This window comes from Pyxicephalus adspersus, chromosome Z, assembly GCF_032062135.1.
Source record: "Pyxicephalus adspersus chromosome Z, UCB_Pads_2.0, whole genome shotgun sequence".
NCBI classification, from domain to species: Eukaryota; Metazoa; Chordata; class Amphibia; order Anura; family Pyxicephalidae; genus Pyxicephalus; species Pyxicephalus adspersus.
Window position 1 is genome coordinate 17,090,122 of NC_092871.1, and position 24,617 is coordinate 17,114,738.

The 24,617-nt window shown below is 39.9% G+C and overlaps 2 protein-coding genes across 3 annotated transcripts; one reads left to right on the plus strand and one right to left on the minus strand.

Moving 5' to 3' along the window:
- Positions 1–621: 621 nt before the first annotated feature.
- Positions 622–18,767, minus strand: SARS2 (seryl-tRNA synthetase 2, mitochondrial). The gene is made up of 16 exons (XM_072429743.1): positions 18,393–18,767; positions 16,211–16,306; positions 14,500–14,529; positions 13,692–13,832; positions 12,684–12,738; positions 10,751–10,814; positions 7,191–7,296; positions 6,884–6,931; positions 5,988–6,096; positions 5,388–5,433; positions 4,767–4,854; positions 4,345–4,457; positions 3,513–3,606; positions 2,864–2,956; positions 2,070–2,135; positions 622–1,060 (listed from the first exon to the last, which is right to left on the minus strand). Exons 1-16 carry the CDS (start codon positions 18,627–18,629, stop codon positions 932–934), a joined length of 1,515 nt encoding a protein of 504 aa, XP_072285844.1. The 5' UTR covers positions 18,630–18,767; the 3' UTR covers positions 622–931.
- MRPS12 (mitochondrial ribosomal protein S12) lies at positions 14,494–23,802 on the plus strand. 2 transcript variants are annotated; one of them, XM_072429750.1, is made up of 3 exons: positions 14,494–14,574; positions 19,654–19,722; positions 22,926–23,802. In XM_072429750.1, exons 2-3 carry the CDS (start codon positions 19,671–19,673, stop codon positions 23,318–23,320), a joined length of 447 nt encoding a protein of 148 aa, XP_072285851.1. In that variant the 5' UTR covers positions 14,494–14,574; positions 19,654–19,670; the 3' UTR covers positions 23,321–23,802. The 2 variants fall into 2 exon arrangements, with proteins under 2 accessions (XP_072285851.1, XP_072285850.1); XM_072429749.1 differs by lacking the exon at positions 14,494–14,574 and adding an exon at positions 18,902–19,044.
- The last annotated feature ends 815 nt before the right edge of the window (positions 23,803–24,617 follow it).

Below are 24,617 nucleotides of genomic sequence, written 5' to 3' on the forward strand. Positions count from 1 at the left end.
ACCAACGTAGCATTGCAGGCAGCCGAGTGGCCTGGCCAGGTGTCTGCTACCAGGAGCTTGTTCCCACAGCAAGCCTGGACATAGCTATATGTTACTGTATTTATGAAGAAGCAGAACTGACACCTTTACACTCTTCCCAGGTCACTCTTCCCATGGTAATCTATATGGGAAAGACCAACAAAAACACTGTTACACATTTCAGTAAGGTATTATTTTAAAATAGTTTTTTTTACAATATATTATCTTTTTACCACACTAAAACTAGCTTTCCTTGGTCTTTTTTTTCAACATACATATGCTATTTAGGGGAGAGGCCCAATATATTTATATGTAAAAGGATTAGCACTATTTTTGAGTTACATATCTACTCATCTCAATGACAAAGTAATCCACACAGAGAACTGGAAATCATGCAAATATCTAGCTGAAACTTATCAGCTCACAACAGTAAGTTAGAAGCTCATTTGAATCCTGACATGATTACCAGTTTGTTTGTTTTTTTTCTGTAACAAAATGAATTAAATTGTGCATTTAGTAAGGTGAACTTTCTGCCATGAATCCAGTAACAAAGTGTGATAATTCAAGTGTTCCCCAGAACTCATCTTAACACAACGAGATAGATTCACACCATCAAGACCTGATTTATTGACAATATATATATTTATATATAAAATAAATGCTAGCAGCTCTGTATAGAAGAAATTCAAAGGTCATTATTGATGCCGTCTGTTGTTCCTTACACCAAGATCCCAGCTGTCATTTTGCTTCTGTAGCTTTGAATGTAAAGGGAAATGACTGCATGCTACGGGCAACACAATCATTTTTCAGTTCCCTCGTTCGCTATTGAAGAAAGATGGCAGACTTTCATTCCACATGGTCCTGTTGGTGTGCTGCATCTTCGATACTGACACATTCACCTTTGGTAACAAAGTCACGTCCTCTTGCTATCAGATTTTTTCTGGTTTGGTCCAATGTATTTCTGTGGAGTGTATGGAGGCTTTTCTATAATATCTGTGCCCATGTAAGACTGCAAGACCTCAGGAACCTGTACTCTACCATCCTAAGACAAGAATCACAGATTAAGAGAAACTTACAAACACAGAAACATTATATTGCCCGTGTCCTCTGTGCTCATACATGGATTTGCCTGCTACCATTGTGTTTTTTGCTTGTGCCCTTGTAAACATAACCCAATTTATTTGCATTATTATATTCAAGTAAATCTTTATCCTTGCATACATAAAAAACTATACTTGAATTAGCAAGTACTGAATTAGGCTTACGGAGGCAACTTTCCACTTTCTCAAGCCAAAAAGTATTAGTGGTTATAGCCACTAAAGTGGTTGCTTCTACCCCAAAATACAAGCTACGGATTTGTAAATGCTTTGTACCAGGAATACTAAATGTAGGTGATTATAATTTTATGTGAAAAATCCCTCTTTCAGTGCACCAGGTATGTGTGCTCTTTATTCTCTTTTTAATCTTTAAAATATTTATCCATGGTGCTAAGCATGCCAAATTTGTGTTTAAAAGCAGCACAAACTGCTGATAACTCTAAGTTGCACCTTTTAAGGACAACTGGGAAGGATGGCTCTTAATAACCAAGTAATAAAATTAAGGTAATCTCCGGGATAAAAGGTGAACTAAAAAACAGTTGGCATTTATGTATTTTAGGAACATATTACCCATTTGCTTGGCTTTCACTTTTAATGTTCCATGGCAGTTGCTGGAAAATTCATTTATATAGCAGGAAAATCCCATTGCTATAGGCATGTGTATAAATTGTCCAATAATCCTCAAAGGAAGGTTTACATAAACTGAATTATTTTGGTTAGGGGGTATAAACACTAGAGACTATACCCATGCCAGCCAGAATCATTTCCTTTTTAAAAAAAATAACTGTCTGTAATAGGCAACTGATCTACTGTTATAAATTGTTCCACTGCAATTCTATTTTTTGCTTACTTCAAGAGCCTGTACAATCATCCATGATAAAATGTGCTTTTTATTTTTTAGTGTAATTATTTAGATAAAATGAGGTGGCACATCACAAGCTTTATAAAATTTACCTTTAACTGGTTTGACTCCAGAATGGCAATAATGAGTCGTGGGACTGCACAGGCTGTACCATTAACCTACAAGAAATAGGATCAGATTGGATAAACTGAAAAAAAAATGTAGATATAATACACCACCTTTTTTTTTTTAAATCTCTATAAAGATAAGGTAGGCTCTTCTGTTTATTGATTGATAGATAGAAGGGGGTCTATACACAGTGTTAGCTGCACAGGACCTGATATAACCAGGTTAGGCTTTCCTGTAAACCAGCAGAGAGAACGGGGCTATAAGTACACACTGGCAACACAGCAGGCTGCATTTTTTTCACTCAGATACAACTATAATTCACCAACTCTTGTTGATTGTGAACAAACAAAATCCTTTTGTTTGTTGTAAAACAGTAGCGGTATTGCTCGGTACACCCAGGGCAGGCTAATATACTGTCCTACAAACAAAATGACTGAAACTTAAAAAAGGCCAGTAGCAAGAGACTTTTCAGAGTCAAAAATTATATTCAAGTTTAAATCTGATGGGTGAGACATTACGAAGAGCAATAGAGAACAAGAAGATATATATGAAGCAGATCCACCCAGACTACTCTTTAATCTGACTTGAAGGAATATGTGAGAAAACAGTTTAGAGAATAGAAGATTACAAATTTAAAACAGCAATAAAGAGTGCTGGGTGGCATAAGCTGTTCAATGATTGATTTCACTCATCGCCTGGAATTGTTCAGTAAATGATTTTCATGTTAACCAAGCCTGGCTTATGCAAGCTCACTATAACAGAGAAACAAAACACTCACTGTGTGTGCATGACGCAGCTTGCCATCGGGATCCTGGTACATGATGTTCAAGCGTCGGCTCTGGTAATCTGTGCAGTTTGACGCACTGGAAACCTTAGGGATAGGAAAAGAGAAGCTCAATATTCAAGAAAAATTGCAAACAAATAAAAGCAAACTGTTCTCAAGCTGCTATAAAGTCAGCTGTTTCTTTTCTTTAAAATTTTTAATGTCTTTATTTTAGGGTCATAGGATTATTTTTCTAGGTGTGTCACCTTCTGACACCGTCCCTAAACTATGCACGGTTTTATTGTGCTGTCCATCTCACTTCCAGCACATGCAATATATAACACTACCATGCTGCAAGTATAGAAAGTATGACTTGGTCAACCCCAGCACAGCCACTTCCCTCTCACAATGAACACTAAGTTCAGAATTAGAATTTCAGCGGGTGCAGAAGGGGTGATTAAAATATGAAAAGAAGGATTACAGATCATTGCGCTTTATTTTAAAATATGCAAATTAAAAAACTTCAAAGTATTTCCAGGTTTGCTCTAGTGCCCCCAGCTGGAATAAGGTAATACAGCAAGGAAAATGTTAATTCTTGAACAAAAAGGAGTAAAAGTGATTCCTGGAATATATATATTTCCTTTATTGATAAATACTTCATTACCTCTCCATATTTTCCTCTTCCTGGCATCCATGCCTCTATGTCATACTTCCTATAAGCAGGTAGCCCCAGTTCATAAGTTGGCATCTCCAAAACCCTAAAATGAATCAATATAATAGTCTACAATGTAATGGATAATATTATTATTATTAAATTGTATTTAAAAGGCACCAACATATTGCACAGCGCTGCACATTAAATGTGGGTTGCAAATGAGAGACAGATAAACAATGATGCAGGAGGAAGGGGAGGACCTTGCTCAAAAGAGCTTACAATCTAAGAGATGGTAAAAAGATACTGTACTGCACGAGGAACATCACATTTACATCTGGGACCTTGGTCCATCCAGCAATATATTTTTACCCAGCAAGCTAAAGACAATGCAAGCAGTCACTGCTGGAAGAGGTAAGTAAACACTGGCAGGGATGAATGGCTAGACGTTGACCATGCTTGGACTGGGAGATTGTTAAAAAGACAAGATTAGACATAAAGGAGTATCCTTGCTGAGACAGGAGCAAGGTGAATCTAACCTCAACATTGAGCAATTGAGCAAGTCTGCAGTAGTCTTTGTACCTGATAAACTGAAGGTCTCAAGTGCAACTGCTGACATCAACATATGTATGGAGAAAGCATTTATGACCCTTTTTTAAACATGGCAGGGGATGATTTTTAAAATGAAAAATGTTCAGCAGAGGTCTGCTTTAACAACACAACAAGAGTTTTAATTTTATTTTTCCATAATAGGCCTCAGAACTAGGCCACAGCAACTCAGTCCTACCACATGCTGATGCAAAGTTGTTTAGCTACACAACATGAAGATAAATGTGACACTCACTTGAAGTGTAAACCAAGCTCCGAAAATATCTCTTTCTGCAGCTGCAGGAATTCATCATGTAACTCCTGACTTTCAGTCCCACTTTCAGCAGCTGTGACCCCAAACATCTCTACCTGAAGGGGGAAAGAACGTATATTAAAAGCCTGGAACCCGCTTTTAGCAAGTAAATCTCTGTAACAAGCAAAATGGGTCATGGCTTTGTCTGAAAGGTTGCTTTTGTAAATCACTGGCCTGGAACAATAATGCAAAATAAAAAAAAGTTGAAGTTAAAACTCCTATTCTGCATTCTTGGTTGGGTCAGTGACTTCAAAGCTACCTGTGTGCTTTTTTAATCGCCATAGAAGCTAGCCAGTTGTTGGGAAGTGAGGTCAGAAATGGTAGGCTTCATATCTCCTCACTACAGAAAAGATGAAGTAACAAACCTTGCTAAAATGGTGAACTCGGTAGAGACCCCACGGTTCTCGGCCTGTGTCTGTCTCTGCTCTGTAACATGTGCTGAGACAGACAGTTCTGAAAGAAAAAAAAGCAAATCCTTAACTTTACCAGAGACCAGGAAAGGGTGTAAAAAAAAAAAGAATAACAAAAAACAGTCAATAAAAAAGTTCAGTTCACCAATTCATGATCAACTATAACACAGTCTAATGAAAACCAGGGAGGACAGAGAATTACATAGCAGTCATAGCAGGAACAAAAAAGGTAGCCAAAGTGGAGATAGTCCTGTGTTCTCTGGTGCCAAGGACTTCCATATTAGGCTTCCCCCACGCATGGTGTGTACTATCAACAGTGTATACTACAAAGAGGGTATAGGAAAGATAGGGGCTGAATTTGTTTCCCTGCCAGGTCCTGACTACCTGCAACAAATGTGATCTCTACAAATGTGATTGTCTGCTTAGCTAAGGACTTCTGATTAAAGTCTATGATTAGGGTGTGTACATGATCAGGGAAGGCCCACCCATGTCAATTCTGCACAAGGGCCCGCTGTTGGCTGTGTCTGCCGCTGAAAGGCAAATAGTACTAATAGCACCAAAACATACAAAACTCACCGTACTGGAAGATCTGATAATTGTACTGCATGATCCATAAAGTAACCTGAAAAAAAGAGACAGCAGCTGAATTACTAACAATCATTCTTCTTTGGTCAGGTGCACAAAGTGTAGCAGTGTGTGTAAGATGTAGCAGAGCATACAGAGTACAGCAGTGTGTGCTTCAGGCATGGCACAACATATTAAGAGGAGCAGTCAGTGTAAAATGTATAATGCAATGTACAGAGGGGGAGCAAAGTGTGTGTGTAAGATAGATATTACAGAATACAGGTAGTCCCCGTATTACATACGAGATAGGGACTGTAGGTTAGTTCTTTAGTTGAATTTGTATGTAAGTAGGAACAGGTACATTATTTGAATAAATGCAATTAGGTCAGATGCTTGCTTATTGGGCAGTAAGGTGTCAGTTACTGTATTAAATCCTCACTGTGAGCTAATCACAAACAAAGCAAAAAAAAAAGGAGTGTGTAAAATAGAGTCCAGTATAAACAGCAGTCATGTGTATATCCAAAAAAATGCTCAATATAAATCTAGTGCACATTAAAATACTTAGACTTTCATTGTTGACCTCAAGTGTTAGGACAGAAAGTGCAACGTTACCTGCAATGCCAACTTCTGAGGTGCCAGCCAGGTGCAGATCAGGGTGTGAGGATGGGTCCATGCTGTATACTTGTGAGCTGTGGGCACCAGGCTGCATACCACAACCTTCCTAGGACACATGGAAGAACACAGATGTCAGGAATCATATGAAGAAGGGGAAAAGTGCAGATGTTACATGATTAGACCTATAAATCCTAATCTCAAATCTCTTTCTAAAACTGCTGGTTCTCTGGCGGTCATGCTGATCCTCTACTTCCAAGGAAGTCACAGGTATGATCACATAAAGTCCGAACTTTTTAACCTGAATACTTGTCTTGGGTTACTGGCTTAAGAAAGGGTGATAGCAAGCACGTAGCAATTTTCGAAAGACATTAGAAATAGAAACAAATATTTATCTCATCACAGGTTTTATTTAAACAGGTTTTACATTTGGGAATGTGATTGCTAGTAAACCACTCAGAGGGTCAATCTAAACCTAACTCTTTTGATGGGTAATCTGAATTCCTCTGACTAGGTAGAGCAGAACTATGCTGGCTTATCAGCTGAAATACACAAAAGGTAATATTCAGATCATCCAACCAGCCACTTCCCAAAGCGCAGCCTAGCTGTCCAATGCACAAAGCCCAGAGCTCATCACACTGTATATGTAATAATCTGACCACATGATCAACTTTATATCTACCAAAACTTTGTAATATGAGGCCCGAACTTGAACTACCCAATATTTTATTGGACAGACTTGAACTGACTAATTATTCAGTATCAAATAAGGCAGAATTTTGAATACATGGCTGTTGATTTATCTAAAGAAAAATGCATTGTCAAATTGTAAAGTGTGTGATAAGCTTATACATTTACACCTTTATCAAAGAAACTATAAACCAGACAGTACTTACAAACACAGCTCCTTTCAGCATGTCGGGAACAGACATCGGGATAAAACCCTGAAATGGATAAGAAAGAGTAGTGAATGTTTTATTAGTACTAGACATTATTTTACACAGACCAGTGCTGGCCATACATGTCATTTAAACAGCTTTCAAGGACATTGAATGACAGATGTAACATAATTTAACAGATTTATGTAGCTCAACCAGAACCCAGATTAATGTAATTTACAGATAGAGGAGACAAAATAACTGGTGAGTAAACCAGTAGGATGTGGGCACCAATGTGTATAACAATGATAAGTGGTTCCCTTACCTTTTTTATAAGTTTATTGATTGCAAAGTTCACAAGAGCATACTGTAACATTGTGCCAGCTCCTCGAAGATAATAGGATCGGTGACCCGAAATATGTGAGAGGCGCCTGTTAAAAACAAACACTATATAATCTGATCGGGAATAAAAACAGACAACTTTTGCCTTTCTCTTCTCATTAAAGTATAGGGCGATGATACGAAATTTTTACAATGTAAATTGGTTTTCATTTCCCTTTTAAACGTTATTTTTTGTTAAATGGCAAAGCTTTATTGCTACACAACAGAGGCTACACCAATGTGTCCAACATACTTTACGGTATTTCTTAGGAAAAGGTGAACCAACCATCTGTTATCTCCCAAATCCAGTTTTTCCCAGACTGGTATATGGCACTTGAAGTTCATGTCCTTTATATCTCAATATTAGTTTGTTCTTAGCAACAAGTATGACAAACTAACACCAACAATTCTGTATCACCTTCTTCATCTAACTAAATTGCAAAAATCAAGTAATGGTATCTCTCTCACACATAATTTTGTTGACTTGATTCACAGTGCTTATTCTTTAACGCTCATATTTTGTACTTTTAATGTATGTTCTATGCCATTGTGTTTTGTATCTTACAATAAAACTGTATAGTATAGTTTAGACCCCTTTAGAATTATTATAAACCAGGCCACATTCCAAACAACTGGAACTAAAAAACATTTTTTTTTTGGTTAAATAACCAGATAACAGGACTTTCAAGGTTTTTTGGCATAACCAAAAAACAAATAAAAACATCGTTAGCACCAGCAAAGATCTCCTGGAAACCCTCTAAAGCGAGGGATTCCAATCTTTCGCTATGCGTTTCACGGTATCTTACATAGCTTCCTCAGGAGGAGTAGATGTATTATATTGGGTGGAAGTTGTCAACTAAAAGTCTTTCTTTCATAGTTTGTTGGTTAAGGTGCGGCAGGAACAGGACGAGAGGCAGGGCAATAACTCAATGAGGGGAAGATTGAAGATGTCCCATTTTCCAGGAGATCAATCACATAACTTCTCGTGTATCTCATTACAAAGTCTGCCCAGGGGATAAAAAACTAATCTTGAATAATCTTCCCCGCACTGAGTTAATGCCGTGCCTCTTGTGCTGTTCCTGCCATACCATAACCAACAAACTATGGGAGAAAGACTTTTAGTGAAGTTGGGTGATCCAACAAACTTGGAATGGATTTCTTAAAAGCCATGTGCTATTTGTTAGCAAATGTTTTCAATCCTGGATCAGATCCATTGCAGGTTTGCTGGATCACCCAGCTTCACCAAAGAAAGTGTATCCTCTCCAGCCTTGGAGAGCTTTAATAAATCAGGCCCTAGGTATAACCTGAATATATAAGCCCCAACCTGAACTCCTAACTTGCTAGCTGATGATCGTTGTGTATCTGGCAGAGCAGAATTCCTATTCATTAAGTTTAGTTGGAAACCTACTTACCCACTACAGCCATTATAGATATAAAGAGCAAGTGGAAAACAGGGCAGAGAAGCAAACAACTGAATGAAACTGTAAATATCTGTAAGGCGTTATTCAGATCTAATGGCAAATCCAGGGGATTTGTATGGTTATTGTAATACCATAATATTTGCATAGATTTGCAAAGAGTGTCTGTTTGCCTAGACTTGGCATGGAGACTGCTGGGTTTGAAAGAGTTTCCTCCATATGCCATTGCTGTCACAATATAAACCTTCGCCCACATATCTCCCTCCTATCTATTTCATCTCTCCACCTGTGACTCATCATCTCCTGTATTCTACACATCATTATTACTGAACACGCATATGTTGCTGTACAGAGACAAACAAATGGGCTTACCTCCACACAGACACCCAGAAGGGTACAACTGAGTTCACAGTCTGCAGTCTATTGTGTTATGACAGATACATCCCACTCTTGTTCTGAGAGATTAGGAGGCAGACTGAATTAGCAAAAGACTTCAGTATGGAAATTGCCTGGGGCCACCATTACTTAATCAGGTATTTGCTATATCCAGATGTCTTCTATATAATTCAGACCCTGAGTAATTGTACATGTTGGTGTCATAGAGTGCTTTAAAGTGGCTCGGTCGTTTTGCCCTTTCTGGACAAACTAACAGGTCCTCTTAAGGAAGCACCTCTTTCACCCACACTTTCCAACACAGAGCCTAAAAAATATTTAGCCCTATAGAGCTCTGCCTGTTGATCAGATGACAGGTATCAAAGTAAATCGAATGTTAGGAGGTAGAGTGTGTCAATTGCTCAGGTGACAGGTTCTCATTAAAGCTGGAATCCAGGAAAGCAGACCTTCAGGTAATAAAAAAGGAGACAGATGAAGCAGGATTTTTCATTGGCAAATTTAGGTCTATTGGATTGTAGTAAATCACATATAACACATAAAGCTGTGTAACAAATGCTCATAAAATATGGTATCGGTCGTTCCCAATCACAATTAGATTGGGAGTGCGACCTGTTCACTAGACAAAGGATTCCTAATTTTAAGAATCACAAGTATATGCAAAGAAGAGAGCGTTCCATGTCTTGAGGCGTTTCGCCTATTGGCTTCCTCAGGGGACTTGCGGTAAGTGTTAAATATTGTAACAGGTTGTAGGATGTTATGATATGGATACCTCAATGGTAAACATGAATAAATATACACAATATAGTCTGATACATAGTGTAAAAAGAGAAAAGAAGTATCCAATTCTTTGCAGAGTTTGGCAGCTGGAAGCACTGCAGAGGAATAGATATATCAGCTAAGGGCCAATTAAATCAGTGCTAACTCGGCTAACAAGTGGCCCTGCTAACAAATTTTTCATCTAACGAAGATTTTTCTGGTGTGTTACGGTCTCGGCTAACCAAAATGGACTCGGCTAACGAATGCATTAATGGATGAACGATAACAAACCGCAGCCCATTCAGCTGAATTTTCGCTTTGATTCGGCTAATGAAGATTTCAGCTAAAGAGTGTGATTCCAGAATGAATTATCTTCATTAGTCGAGGTGTCACTGCACATGTATTTCTCTGCAGCGCCTCCGACATTTGTTACACAGCTTTATGTGTTATATGTGATTTACTACAATCCAATACACCTATATTTGCCACTGAAAAAAAAGGCCTCCTTTTTCTATTACCTATTGATTTTTGGGGTTGGAAAAATCCTTTAAAAACCTGGAGGATAACTAGACTACATTCCTGTTTTTACCAAGCAGACCTTCAACAGAGGCAGATTGGTAACTTCTACTGCAACAGCACAGTTTGGTCAACACATTGAAAAAAACATGGCTACAAAAAGGACAGAGAACAGCGGCATACTGATGTCTCTCCTGTCAGAATGTCTGCAGCAGATCTTGACAGACTAGGTACCACCTCTTCCTCTCCAAGTGTATGCCCAATCAAGTACTTACAGTAGCTGTAGTTAAAAAGAAGATCAAGATTTTTTTTAATACCTTACTAGATTGATTTGTGTTTTTATCAATTTGCCTGAATTTAGGCTTTTGTCTTTATATATATAACATTATATTTGATGGCTTCAATGTCTCAGATTTTTTACCTCTGTCTGATAATATCCAGGTCTTCTCCTATCTCCAGGTGGCCTCGAACTTTAAAATCAAACTCTGAAAAAAAATTAATATGACACAACATAAGAATACTGACACAGAAAAGGGACAGTATACAGTGTTTCTCATATTAGCGGAATCACTTTTACACCCATAACACAAAGTAGCAAAAACAGCTTCAGCTACAGAATCCGGTTTAATTCAGAGTTTTACCACGCAGTACTTTTTCTTCCACTAGACCTGATCAGTATTACTGGAATCATTTAATTCACTTACATGAAAACTCTAGGTCTTTCTAAGCCTGCTCTAGCCTGGGACTTGATAGTGTAAGGGTGAACAGCAGTTACCTACCGTGTTTCCGAAAATAAGGCAGAGTCTTATATTAATTTTACCTCTAAAAATCGCATTAGTGCTTAATTTCAGGGGATGTCTTATTTATCTGATGTACAAAAATCTTTAGAAAGATACCTCTGTGTTACCTGTGACCTGTCAAAATCACTTATTTTTTCTGTTATATACAGAAAGTCATTAATAAGAATGGACAAAAATGATTAATGAAAAAAAATACAGCTTCATAAGCAAACAAGTGCAACATAACAAGAAAATGCTGACAATTATTATATGACTCATAGAGTAACATGCAGACACAGAACAGTAACCAATATAAAAGTAAAAGCAAAAAAAAAAAAAAAATCAGTCAATAAATATGCATTGCTGCTAATGATAGAAATACTAGCAACGACCCCTTGAAAAGAGAGTCCACCAACCTCCTATTAGTTGTAGTGTCACACCAGAGTAGGTTAATAACCACCTTGGGATTTCTGGACCTCCTGAATCTCCTGCTCTGTCTCTCTGCTCTCTCCGTCCTTTTGGTATCCCTCCGCGTACCATGTGACCTTACACTTTGAAGAAGCCAAAGAGCTTACTTTCAGGGTAGGGCCTATATTTCTCCCTTGCATGATTAGCATGCTAGGGTTTATTTTCGGGGTAGGTCTTATTTTCATGGAAACACGGAAGTTAGGTTAAAAAAGACATACGTCCATCAAGTTACACCACTAGGGAAAGAAATATATTTCAGATAAAAGCCCTAGGGACAATGCTAATTAAGCGGAATTTAAAAAAAAAAAACTGGTACAATTTGCTTTAACAGGGGAAAAAAATTCTTTCCTGATCCCGTGAGGCAATCGGATGTTCTCGTGGATCAACCATCTCTGTTCTTTTTACTTTAAAGCCTTAATACCCAGTTATATTCTGTGCTATTCTTCTAGCATCCAGCTTATCCTTAAAGCAATATATAGTAGTTCCGGAAACAATTTCCTGAGGGTGCCAATTTCACATTTTCACAGACCTTACAGTGAAGAATTCCTTCTTTATCCGGAGCTTAAACTTCTTTTCCTCCAACGCACAAGAGTGCCCTCTTGTCCTTTGCATTGATTTTAAAGGGAATAATTAGGAAGAAGGTTTCCTATATGGACTGTTTATATATTTATACAGGGTGATCATATTCCCCCTTATACATCTCTTCTCAAGGGAGAATAGATTCAGTTAAGCTAATCTCTTCTCATAGATGAGCTCTTCCATTCCTTTTATTCCTTTAACAGTAAATGAACACTGGCTCCTTGTACTGATTAATCCTCTCACATTCCAGCCCTGCTGTGCAGAGACTGCAGGAGGCATGTCACATTCAGGCACCTACCCTGCTCCAATTTACATTTTTTTGTAGTAGTTATTTTTCTGGGCACTTACTTTAGATAGCCCATAGTGCTCTGAGAATAGTTTGTCATGTATGAAATGTTTATTTTTATTAAAGGATTCTATCTCTGCAATCTTAATATGGCTTTCTGTTTGTATACACAACACACTAGTACACAGTCAACACAGAACAGATATATACCCACACCTATCCCCTCACAAACATGTACTTACCAGGCTTCATTCCAACTACTTCCAGTTCTCGAGCATTGCTCTCTTCTCCTATTGGCTGAATATAAAGAAAGAAGCAGCATTAGACAGTGTAAGGATACAAAAACGGGATCTAAAATACTGGAAATCAAGACATTTATCAAGCTTCCTTTTTGGGGCTCAGTCTTTTAGCCCACCCTTACTTACTATTTCAAGGTCACCATTGAAGAGAGAGAGGCAAATAAAGGATGACAGGTCTGCACATTGCTGGACTAAAAATAAAACAATCAACATTTTTGACCTGCCCATGTGAGGACCTGAACTATGATCCACAACATCATGCAGAAACTTTAGATTTTCTACATAATTATAGGACTATAAACAGGAATGTTAGCTGTCAAGAATCAGTAAAGGATAATTGGCAAGAAAAGCTCAGATCTTTGTGTGCCATTGCGATCACGACTTAATAGGAGCACAGAGCCTTCCGGGATGCGTGACGTTGGTATCTTGAGAGGCTTGGCTGCTCCAGAAAGGGAATATGATGCGATCTCATGCATGCATGTGAGATCGTCTCCCTTTTTTTTACCCAGGACCTGTCACCACTGCATGCTAGGGAACCATCATCTTTACCGTTGGCTCCATAGTGGACTTGGGTGGAGACGGCGATCCTCCTTACCAATTGAACGATGTAACATTATCCACGATGGCTGGCTCTGTTTGTGGCATTGTATGCCACTTATGTCAAATATTGCTAAGCCCTGGTGTTTGTTTTTTTTGAGCCGCTCACAAAAATGAACAAAATATATTAGATATCAACAAAATTTGTTTTAGTATATAGTATGGAAAGGTTTACATTATTGAATAGATTACTTTTTGACTACAGAACAAATCATACCAGTTCCAAAAAAATAGGGCATGCTGGGAGGAGGCATCAACAGATCTCATGTCAACAGTCTCAGGTGACTGGTATACATAGGCATCAATTCACCCCTGAGGCAAAGACATATAAACTAGTGATTGCCTGGTACTCACTGTGCTGGGGTGCGTTCTGTTTGGTATCTTTAGTGCACGGAGATAGAAGGAATCCTCAAGATCAGTCTCCAGCTGGTAGAAGCTGCTAAGCTGCTGACGGATTTCCTTTCCTCGTTTCCTCATGGACTGATAGCTGGGGAGCTATGATGTTGAGATTGTTAATAAACCAATGTATGCTAAGGCTTGCTAGAAAATGTTGCAGCTGTGCTAACATTAGAAAATTCATTCAAAGCACCCTAATCACTGTTCTTTGTAATCAATTACAATAAACAGCACATACAACTCCACAAAGGGTCAGCAGAAATGCAAGTTCCAAGTCTGTGTCAGACTCACTCTCTATCTCTTTTATAAGCAATCACATTTAAAATTCCAAGTAAGATTCGACTCTTAAAACCAAGCATTGTATTCAAGAGTGTTAAGGAAACCCTGTTGCCCTACAAACATGCAGGTAAAGGCATAGTGAAATCAAAGTTCTGAGGCTGGTGTATCAGGATACATTTGATTGTTTAAAAAAAAAAAATGACTTGTCTTACCCAGTCAAAATATACAAAGACCTTTTTTGTCTGAAAAAAATTGATTGAAACTAACCAATCTACAGCTGCCTACAGCAACCTCCTAATTTCACATCAGGTGGGCAATTGCAATACAAAATGCTGCAACACATTGACATTGCACCACACATTGCTGGTAATCCTAGAATTAATTTCACAATGATGTAGTAATGCAAAATGTGTTGACCGCGTTCCTACTTTTCCTAATCATAGCTTTTTCATCAGAAAAATAATATACAGATTATACCGGTACTTACTGACTGCAGGCTCTGGCGATCATGTGTGAGCTGTGGGAGAGACACAAAATTACACGAAGCCAAAGCGGAGAACAGGTGATTACATGCTTTAATATTATATCTTTTTTAACAGATATTAAAACATCAACAAACTAAATTATATAAATATATATATATATATATATATATATATATATATATATATATATAATATATTATATTGAATATATATAACACTTACATGCATGTATATTTGTATTTCTACCTATATCTGCAGTTCTAATTAGATTTAGTATGCAGACAAAAGTAAAATGAGATGGTTTATGTTTAGATGGATACATTTTTAGGAATGCCTTGAGGCATTTTAGAGAAAGCATGAAATAAAATTGGGTTTCATATATATAACACGACCTCTGGAAACTTTTAACACAGTGAGAGAGCTAAATACACACTGGGGTTTTCCTTCAAGACAAGCAGCTTACATGGATCCCTGCAGAACTTTGTGGCGAAAACATCCAGCCATTAGAACATTATGGAATTATGCAGGACAGCTTAAGTAACAACTTGCATACAGTGGAAGGCATTGTTGGCTCGGTGGCTAGCACTGTTGCTCTTGCAGCACTAGGGTCCAGGGTCTGAATCTCTTCCAATATGCTGTCTTCATGGAGTTTGTATGTCTTCCTCATGTTTGTATGTGTTTTCTGCCACATCCCCAAAAATGACCATGGTAGGGACACTAGAATGTGAGCCAATTTTAGGGACAGTTATGTACACACGTCAGATGATTCTCGTCCTAATCTCGGGCATACGCAGAGGGATCCCTTTGATCAATGTCACGAAAAAAGTGCCGATCTCACACAAGTCCAGTGAGATTGGCAATCTTTTTACCCTATCTACCTGACCTGATCCCGCACCCAGAAGAAGAAGACGTCAGCGCCCGGCGCAAAGGAAGACGGATACCAAGATGATGCGGGACCCAAATGAAGAAACCTCCTGACGTATAGTACAGCGGTCGCCAACCGGTGGTCTGCGGACCACTGGTGATGCGCGAGAAAATTTTGGTAGTCCGTTGCTCTGGCCGTTGTCAGGAGAAAGACCCCAATGGCAAGAACCACAGACCACGTCCCCCGTACAGTTCCCAGGCTCAGCGTAGTGGGCAGGCTGTGTTCGTGGACACAACCCACCCACTCTCCCATTTCAGGCTCAGATCTGCGATGGGAGAGTGGGCGGGGTTATGTCACAATGACATCACTATGACTGCGCATGTGCAGTCAGGAGCAGGTAATTTTAGTGGTCTGTGGAAGAGAAAAGGTTGGCAACCACTGGTATAGTAGACTAATCTGCAGGATTCAGGGCAAGTGTGTTTTTTTATTTTGAGTTTAGTTCTGCTTTAATCCCTGACAAATGCAAATGATGATCTCAGATTCCTGTTCTAATTAGTCCAGCTGCAGCATGCTACATCATGGGCTAATAAGTACATCAAACCTCTAAGATTGTGGTTGAAGCAAATCCCTGAGCCCATAGCTACTTTCAGAAAAGTTAGGTCAAAACTTTGCTGCACCCCTCAGGATAATGCAATGCTACTGTCAAAGGGTTGCTGAAGCCAGGCATTGCATTGTGAGGTGTGCTTAACCAATACCAACCTTGTATAATTACATGATTATCAGACTAACAGATGATCTGTAAATATTTTCCTATATACAGAGAGTCATTATAAAATGAAAGTACTCACTGTCATATTCTTGATCTCATTGGCTATTAGTATTTTCTCCGCTTCCAGGCTGTGAATATCCTGCTTCACCTTCTGCAGCTGCTCCCATGAACTTAACTGTGAAATCAACAAGATCGGAGATCCCTTAATACCGAAAAACACAATGGGCCTGATTTATTAAATCTCTTCAAGACTGGAGAGGATACACTTTCATCAGTAATGCTGGGTGATCCAGCAAACCTGGAATAGATTTCTCCGAATTCATTTGCTAGCAAAGTTTTGAATCATAAACCACATCTATTCAAGGTTTGCTGGATCACCCAGCTTTACTGGTGAAAGTGTATCCCTCTTCAACCTAAGAGAGCTTTAATGAATCAGGTCTGGCAAAATATTTATTCACACATTAGCTTCTATTTCTAGGCTTCTGAGATCTGGTTGGTTGATATGACCAATGTGGCCACTTTGATACCAAATATATTCTTTAGGAGAATATGATTATACACAATTGAAGCCCTACAAATATATCCAACATGAACAATATTTGCATTACCCTCAAGATGAAATTGTTTGTTTCTTAAGCTTAAAAAAAATAAAATATTTTCAATCCAAATATTTTCTCATTGTCTGCATGTTAGGAGATGTTTATCTGTCTGGTGATTCCGTGCTGTGCGGCATCACAGTATAAAAAACGGTTTATTCTGTCCAGGAGAACTAAGATAGCAGCGGCCCCTGCTTCTCTTTAGCCGTGCAGCCTGGGATATTTTATCGGCATTCCCAGCACTTACTCTGAGGCTGTGCACAGCTGAAGGGGATTTTAGAAGATGATCAGTTCCTGACTCAGTCCTGTGCTGCCATTGGCTGCTGGGACTTTATAGCCCCTCTGCTCCCAGTCACCAGGGCCTGTTGTAGGGTTTAGCTGGGCTAATCTGTGTTGGAAAGTTTCTTGACTGATTTAGTGTTGCTGACTTTGCCTGTTTCTGACCCTGCGGGTTTATGCTGCCCGGACCGACCTCTTGCCTGTGACCCCGACTCTGCTTGTTTGTCCCAGTGTCACACATCTGGTGGACGGATTATCTGTTATGATCTCTGGCCCTGAATTCGGGACTTGTCTATTGGAATCCTGGTACTTCTATCTGTGTGCTGTCAGCCCATCCCCAGACTTCAGCCCTTGCCCACTAAGTCCTGGGGGCAACCGAGTGCTGGGAGATGCAACTAGTCTCCCGAGGCTGAGCAGGGGCTTGCTAAAAGTGAAGACTGCAGTATTAGATTGGGGGACTCATGTCTGGGGAATACTTGTGCTGACCAGGGCCTTACACTGCAATAAGTATAAGAATGTCAAGCCCAGGAATCTAAACAACTAGTCTGTCTTGTGAATTCCATGTTCTACCACAGTGTTCCCCCTAGCCCATTTTGGCTGGGTGCACCACCCAACACTTTTCAGTAACCCCCCCGGCTGTTTTTGGGTGGTTATTTGATTAGGTGGGTCACAACACAGGGGCTGCCACCCACATAAAATATCTTCCCACCCAGCTTATTTCTGGGTTGAACACGGTACCACTGTCCGCAATAACCATAAACGTGTCAAGCTTTGAAATCTCTACAACAAATCTCAATCCACCACTAAAGAAGCAAAACGCGTCAGCAAATAACACATTATTGATTTTAAGTTTTATTTAGGATGAGTTTTGTATAGAGATAGGTTCCTATACCCATGACCTATTAATGGGTCTTGGACTGCTTTATTGTTTCTTTGTACCACAACCATACTCTAACGTTGTTGTTTTACTTTGCTGACATTTTACCAATATATACTTAATTTACTTTGCCAAAAATTCCCTGCCTGGGGTTTGATTGGGTTGAGCCAGGTCAGGAGAAGATTCAGCCAAAGATAATCTTAACCTAATTGTCCCCATTTACATTTTTTTTTTTTTTTTGGAAAAATGTTGTTTAAGGGACCCCCAGCAACCCTTGTAGGGCCCTGATTGGGAAACACAGCCTTAGACCATGTTAATGATTATGGAAGGGTCATTTGATTGTGAGCTTCTCTGACAAATGTGGTAACATCACCAATGACTGTGATTTTTAGAGAATTGAATACTTTTTTTTACTTAATTCTGTGCAGATCCAGCAAAGAGGTGAGCAATGACACCTGCAGAACGCTCACTGGCCAGCAGGTGGCGCTGGTAATCACAGCTTCCCTCACCAGAGCTCTTAGTTCCCCCTCCGGTGCTTTTCCAGGTCTCCGGTCTCTCAGTTCCCGTTCCGCTTGCTCCAACTCCCGGCTCAATTTCTCAATATCCAGCTGAGGACGCCCGCTGTACCCCTCTTTCACATGTTCGTACAGGCGGCTCACCGGCTCCTGCCCGCTCAGTCCCCGGCTCCCAGCTGCCCCTTTCCACAGCGACCGGGAACACAACCTAACCAGCATGCGGGCTGCCATCTTTTTCGGGGACACAAAGCTGGCCAATCACAGAGCCTCCGTGTACTCCCGAATTGACCAATCACAGAGCTAACTGGAGCCTCCGCGAACTCCCGAACTAACCAATCACAAAGCTAACCAGAAGCTCTGACACAGTAACTGACCAATCATTAGCATCTGACATTGGTTTAACCTGCATGCCAGCTACCAATCAAATAATTATAGGTCCTTTGACCCGAAATACGTATGTCAGAAGGCGGTGCTTTGATTTTATTGGTAAAGAGGTGTGGATTCCTACTAAGTAGTCGGGGTTTTAGGTTTCTGATTGGATAAGAATGAGAGCCGGCTCTTGGGAGGTCCGCCTTTGCCATCGTGACCCGGAAGAAGTTTCACATGGCGTACTGAGTGTGTGAGCTGAGTGTGGGGGCTCCTCAAGGTGAGTGAGGCTCAGCAAGGCATGCTGGGATTTATAGTGCTGCAATAACAAATGGTCATTATTCAGTCCTATCTCCCAGTATATCAGACTGTAATCGTAGAAACAGAGTTAAAGTAGAGGTGACCCCTGAATGACATTTAGTAGACAAAATTCCTCTCCTGATCCCCTCCAGCTGTAGCTGCATGACATTTCTCAGGGTTAATTTCTTAAAATAGCCCCTTGTTGCTTAATTAAGTACCCCTGTGTCTCGGTGACAACGCAGGAGTGCAATTGGTACCCAGTGACTGTGTGTTGTCACCTTATAGCAGGAAGTGGCTGAGCAAGGACTTTCATGGCAGGATCATCTGATGTTTTTGCAATGAAAAATTTAAATGCCTTCCTTACCTTAGAAGTATTTAATTGATTGTATATATATTTATTTGTGTATGTATTTGTTATATACTTACATCATATACCAAATTATTATATTGTAGAGGAGTTTATCCTGAGTGGTCTTCCTGTACTGCTCTGCAGCTGCTGCCTTTATTATTCTTTTCCTTTTGAAGATCATTTTGATGTATAATGATGAAGTGCAGCCAGTAATATTACAGAATGTTTTCTTTTTTCCAGATAAAATTATCTGACTAATGATGTTCCTTTCTGGAATTCGGAGCCTGGTCTCCTCGCCCTGGTCATGGGGTAAGTCTGTTCTTCCATATTATATATTGATACAGAATCTAGCCGCTCTTCAACGCGGGAAGGTATTAAAGCAAAGCTGAACTTAGAATTTTTACTTTACAAAAAAGGGCAGAGAACCACTATATATAAAGTAAAAGAAGGGTGCGGCGCCTCCCCTTTTATGTCTTGTTTGGTGAGGCGATCAAGGCAGAATGGGAGTGCAAATCCTTCCGGGATACCTGTGTCACACTCCCCGGGAGGCTTTGAGTGCTCCTTCTGCTCATGCTTTAATCTCAGACGTGCAGGAGGAACCCTTCCTATAATGGAAGAAAAGAATTGCTGATCTCACGCATGCGCAGTGTGAGATCGGGTGACGTAGATAGGAGAACCCAGAAGGAGAGTGAAGAAAATGTCCGCGCCCGGGGCTTCCTCTGCGCCGGGCCAAAGACAGATACTAAACGAAGGAACCTCCCGACAAATCTGTGGGATTAAAGGTGTGCTTTTTATTTTGGATTTGGTTCCGCTTTCAAGCGTACCTAAATTCAGAAACCCTTTTATGTAGGGTAACAATTCTATGTGTTGGTTTGTTTTTTAAATGCAACACCCTTTAAAAAAAAAAAAAAAAAAAAAAAAAAGGTGCATCACTGCCCTCTAATTCTTGATCGTCTAGGTGATCGAAAATGAATATGATCGCAAAGGCCCCCATGATACCTACATCACGCATCCCGGGAGGCCCTTTCGCACAAAGAGAAAAATTTGCCTATCTCACGTATGCGCAGTGAGAGCGGCAAGTTTTTTCCTACGTCACCCGATCTGACGCCTGGGTAGGGTGAAGTAGGATGAAGAACCCAGAAGAAGTGAAAAAGATAGTGGCGCAAAGAGCGCCAGCTCCGGGACAGATGACCCGGAACCTAATGCAAGACACCCCTGGATGGATCTTTTTTTTGCACTTTTCAGTTTAGTTCCTCTCTAAGTTTCTGTTATCAAGGAGGTCATTATTGTAAAACGACAGACAGTGACACAGGAGGAGAGGACCCTGCCCAGAAGAGCTTACAATAAAGAAGGTGTGTGAAGTACCACACAATAGGAGGGGGGGAAAGGGAGTGGTGGTAAGTAGTGAGGGTTTTATAAGTCAGAAGAAGACTGGTATACAAGTTTGAAAAATGGGTTTTAAGGTTTTTTTTTTTAAATGATCAGAAAGTATTTCATTCCTGCAAGCCCACAATACTAGGATCATAAACTGAGCTGTGCTTTTTCTGCTCAGTACAGATTACAGGAAGAATTGCGATCAGGCAGGTAAGTTCTGTCTCTTCTGCAATAAACAACCTGCCTGCTTTTTACAGATTTCCTCTACATTGAAGAGAACTCCCCTCTCTCCAATAGAATCTTTTTTTTTTTTCTATTCTCCCACCAAGCTTAGTGGTTCATTCCGCTGAGCCCTGTATCATTAGAAGACACAATAATAGTGTACAGTTTTGGAGTTCTTCCATGCAGCTCTCATCCTTTTTTTTTTTTGGAAACCAACTTGTTTTAAAGAGCCACGATCAGCTTAAGATATAAAGTACTGGTACTTTGCTGTTACAGACAAAATGGAGCTTTTAGGTTTCAGATCATAAATGCAACATCCAGAACTTGGACTACAGGTTGGTGAACTTGGATAACCCTGTTGACCAAAATATGGAGATGCAAGTTCAGGAAGCTTTCATATGCAGGTTTAAAAGTCTGAAACTTGTATTTAAACTTTATTCAAGTCTTTCTCAACCAAGTTTCAGTGAAACCTTAGCATTCCTCAGGAGGCAATGAGCAGTTTGTACCTCTCAGGTCAGTTTAAGACTCCAATTACCTTTTTCTGTAATGGTGATTTTCTTCCCATTGGCCAGCAATGTAAGAGGAATTCTACCCACTGACCACCACACTAATATACAGTAAACTGTGGATATAGTATTTATAGAAGGGGGTTCCCTGAAGAGTCCCTCATGTTAGAAAGGTTGAGGAAGGGAAAGCCCAGGTTGTCATTACAGGCAAAACTCAAACGCTTTAGGGCAGTGGTGATCACTTAACATGAGGCAACTCTTGAATTAGCTTTCGGGTCAGTGGGAACCCCAGCTATGATTATTCGATCTACAGCTCAAAGTAAATTAGTGTGGTGGTCAGTGGGAAGATCGCTTCCTATATTGCTGACCATTCGGAAGAATGTCACCCTACAGATAGACGAAAAGATCATTGGTGTCAGTTATACTGCTCTGAGAGGCACAAATTGCTCATTGCTAAAGAAACCATTGGCAATCTTTGGAGGAATGCAAGGGTTGTATAGAACAAAATCGGAAACACTGATTGAAGGGTCAAACCTAAATTGATACTCTCATATGAAGAAATATGAAAGTTGCCATTGTTTAATTCAGAAGTTTTTGGTCCTTTGGCTGCTGTCCTTCTATACCAGCTATAGTGTATTCTAAGGCTAGGTACACATGTGCAATAATTGTCATTGTAAAAGATCTTTCACGGTCCTTTCCAACAACAATCGACTGCAGGATGCATGAACGAGCTCCGTACATGCAGTGCCACTCTGCTCTATGGAGGGGAAGGGAAAGAACGTCGGATCGGCACCCCGCTGCTCTCTCTCCCCCCTTCACTTCCATTATGATCTTTCATCGTCCATGAATCCACCAGGACGGTTGTGCGGACGATGGACGATGAGCACTGTACATGTGCCAGATTCTTGTGCGATATCAGACGAGAATCATTGCACATGAGCTAATTGAGCTACGGAAAATTTTCAGCTAGCAGATTTGGAACATCTGCCTAATCCAGGTTGCTTACTACGGTAAGTAGGGAAGGAGCTAACAGTTCTAATAATAGCAATTAGCAGCATACAAATCTCTTTACCCCAGTCAAACGAACTGACTGTAGGAGAGATGAGGATCAGGTAATAGGATGTTGATATGAGGTAATATGATGTTGATATATGTTGATAAGATAGGAAGGAAACATCCAGTGTGTGTGTTTGTGGAAGCCCAACCATACAGTATGAATGGTGAGATGACAATTTTTTATTTAATTGGAGGAGGAAAAAAACATTATCAAGAGTTAAGTCCTTTAGATTGTCATTAATAGTAAGGAAAAGGCTGGTCCAAGAGTTGTCCATGGAAATGCATTTATCAGAGTGCTCACTCATTACTTATTTATTTATTTTTTTTACTGAATATTCACAATTTTTTTTTTAGGATCCTCCTTCTTTCGGACAGTTGTTCCAAATTATCCAGCTCTTCCACTTCTGTCCCGTAGCATGGCAACTCTAAATCAGATGCACCGAGCTGGCCGGCCTAAGCGCCCTCCTCCAAAGTATGGTCCTTTGGGTGGCGCTCCTCAGCTGAAGGGTGTCGTACTGAAGACTATGATCCGCAAGCCTAAGAAACCCAACTCCGCAAACAGGAAATGTGCCCGTGTGCGGCTTAGCAATGGCAAGGAAGTGGTGGTTTTTATTCCAGGTGAAGGACATAATTTACAGGAGCACAGCATTGTCCTAGTGGAGGGTGGCCGCACGCAGGACCTTCCTGGGGTTAAACTTAAAGTGGTGCGGGGTAAATACGACTGTGCACATGTGAAGAAAAAGCAGTAGAGGTTGGACTGTCACTGGTTCCCTGCTAGTCCATTTATAAGAGGCGCACACCTCAACTGGCAAGATCATGGAGTTTTTTTTTCTTCATCTGGCTGAGTTACAAATTTATAATGCTTTCTTTTGTTAACTTATGCTGGTAGATCACATACCATCTTATATCTCCAGCAGCAACATCCCCCTCAGCCAGGTACTCCATTCCATGAAGTCTAACTCTTGGTGCTGCATTCTTTGTTGTTAAAAAGAAAATCAAGTTGGAACAGCAAGACACTTGTAATGTCTTCGGAAGTGACAGAAACATTGAATTGAGTTACAGAGATCTGACCACTGTAAGAGCAAGAGTTAAAAAACGGTGATGGTGATTCACACCATCTGTATGCATATAGCATCAGTTTTCTAAGCATTCAAATTTAATAGACCTCAGACCCTTGTGCTCATTTGTTTTCAAGGAAAATGATGTTATTAAAATATGTTTATTTTGTAAATGTATTATATTTTTTTTCTTTACTTCACCCCTCCCTAATGAAAGTGGAGGCAAAAGTGTTAAATTCAATATAACTCGCAGTAACATTAATGTATATAGTGTCATTTCTACTGCCTTGGGCATTTTGACAATTCTCTGTGATGATCTTTAAAATGAAACCATGGGTCAGGCTATGATCAAGTATGTTTTGGACAAAGTGTAAATTGGCCCATAAAAAAAAACAAATACAATGAAGGGATGTTGGTGCCTGGACTTAGGACAATCTCACATTTAATAAAAAGAAAAGCCATAATTGACCTCTGCTGTGCTTCAGTTATCGTAGAGCAGTTCTTCCTCAAGACAATTTTCTCGACAGCCCAACAGCCCCTCCTAAGATTTGGGTATTCAAAACATATTTATCAAAAATATGTAAACACATGGTAGCAAATATTAAAACAAAAAGGGGTCTTAATAGACTGTTCATTTTGAGCCAAGACTTCCTACATAGATATTTTGGTTTGTGACATGTTTTCTTTAAACATCAACATTTCACAAAGGACAAATGAAAAAGAGGTAGACTGCTTTTTTTTTTTCTTTTTTTTTGAAAATGTATTCTTTACATTCACCGCTGCAGTTGTCAGTGATAACTCATTTAAAGCACTTAAAACACACCTTTAATCCTGGAGGTCCGTCTACCCGTCGGCAGGTTTCTTCAAATGGGTCCCGCATCATCCCGGTATCGCTCTTCGGCACTGGGCACTGACATCATCCCTCTTCTTTCTACGTCACCTGATCTTGCACTGTGCAGGCGCGAGATTGACGTAGATGGGGAAAATG